The 1,383-nt window shown below is 35.5% G+C and overlaps 1 protein-coding gene across 1 annotated transcript; it reads right to left on the minus strand.

The window, feature by feature from the left end:
* Positions 1-345: 345 nt before the first annotated feature.
* On the minus strand, positions 346-882 carry LOC124895375 (NAC domain-containing protein 13-like). The gene has a single exon (XM_047405811.1). The coding sequence runs from the start codon at positions 880-882 to the stop codon at positions 346-348; it is 537 nt and encodes a 178-aa protein (XP_047261767.1).
* Positions 883-1,383: the final 501 nt, after the last annotated feature.

Here is a 1,383-nt window from a genome sequence, read left to right on the forward strand (position 1 = left end):
GGGTTAGTAAAATAGGGGGAAAGCGAAAAACAAAAATAACAGATATGACACTTGCGAACACAATAACTGCATTTATAGCTTTACTGCGCAACACAATAACTGCATGCTTGAAAGGAAAATAATGGCATCACAATGACTATATAGATAGAGCAAATAAAGCAACAGGTAGTAATTAAAATTAAAGATAGGATACAAGACGACTATTAACTAAATCAGAATCTAAAGATTCGTCCATGCCTTAATTGCACAGACGAGAAAACATCACTAATCCTTGAAAATATAAAACATCCTTAGCAGCTATTCGTAATGGTTCAACCTTAACAGCTTCATGTGATTCTTCAAACTTCATATTTGGATTGCTCCAAATTCCTCAGAAACATTATCCATCTCCGAAGAACAAGTCTCAATAAACTTCTTCTTGATAGCATACAAAACATAGTCTCTATAGTCATCATCAAACTGATGGAGCATCACATTAGAGAGCTTGTACTCCTTCATCAGCCAGTAGTGTCCATCGTCTTCTCTATGCTCCTCGTTATTATTAACCATGTAACGCATCTTCTTCTTGTATCCAATAACAACTGTCGACGATGATGAATCGCGGTGAACTGGTTTTCCCTCATCTTGTAGTTTCCAATTGCCAAGGTTGCTACTTTTCTTTGTGATGAAGTAGCGATACAGACTGTCATCAGCAGCACCGCGAGGTACTCCACGACTATAAATCTTCCACGGCTCTTCTTCTGAATCATAGACATCTATGTTTATGGTTATGAATCCAGAATAATTTATTTCTTGTTTTGCCATGAATTTTTGCAAAAATGTAAGTCCTTCCGTATCAGTAGGATGAAAACGGAAACCTGAACGCACAACCCTCTGCTCCATGCCTCGATTTCTAGCGTTGAGGGAATTTAGGGTTTCTCAAAGATAATGGTGAGCTTGAGGCAAATTAGGTTTATGATGTTTTAAGACAAAATGGGCAAGGGCTTTTATAGAAATTATAAAGAAAATAATTACGTTGTACACCAAATATGTTAAAATTATTACAAATATTGGCCCAATTTTTAAATTATTACATCAAATGGCCCACTTCTTCTTCTCCTCCTTTTTTTTAATTTTTTATTTTTACATGAATTATATGTGCATGTCCAACAGTTGTCCTTCATGCATTAATATACTTGCATGGACAACACGTGTCCCACATGCATGAGTGAGATATGCATGTGTGACACTTATTGCACTTACATTCGTTTGCATTTATACTAGTTTAGGAGACGCGAATTGCACGTGTGTCTCACATGAATATTATTAAGTTGAATATTCATGAGTTTTTGAAAATCCTGAATATTCTTGTTAGCCTACACAGTATAATCTTTTTGAGTTTTT

Source organism: Capsicum annuum, unplaced genomic scaffold, assembly GCF_002878395.1.
Source record: "Capsicum annuum cultivar UCD-10X-F1 unplaced genomic scaffold, UCD10Xv1.1 ctg81632, whole genome shotgun sequence".
NCBI classification, from domain to species: Eukaryota; Viridiplantae; Streptophyta; class Magnoliopsida; order Solanales; family Solanaceae; genus Capsicum; species Capsicum annuum.

What these genes read in the sequence shown, in the direction of transcription:
- LOC124895375 (XM_047405811.1), bottom strand. Translation starts at nt 882, where the DNA reads ATGGAGCAGAGGGTTGTGCGTTCAGGTTTCCGTTTTCATCCTACTGAT.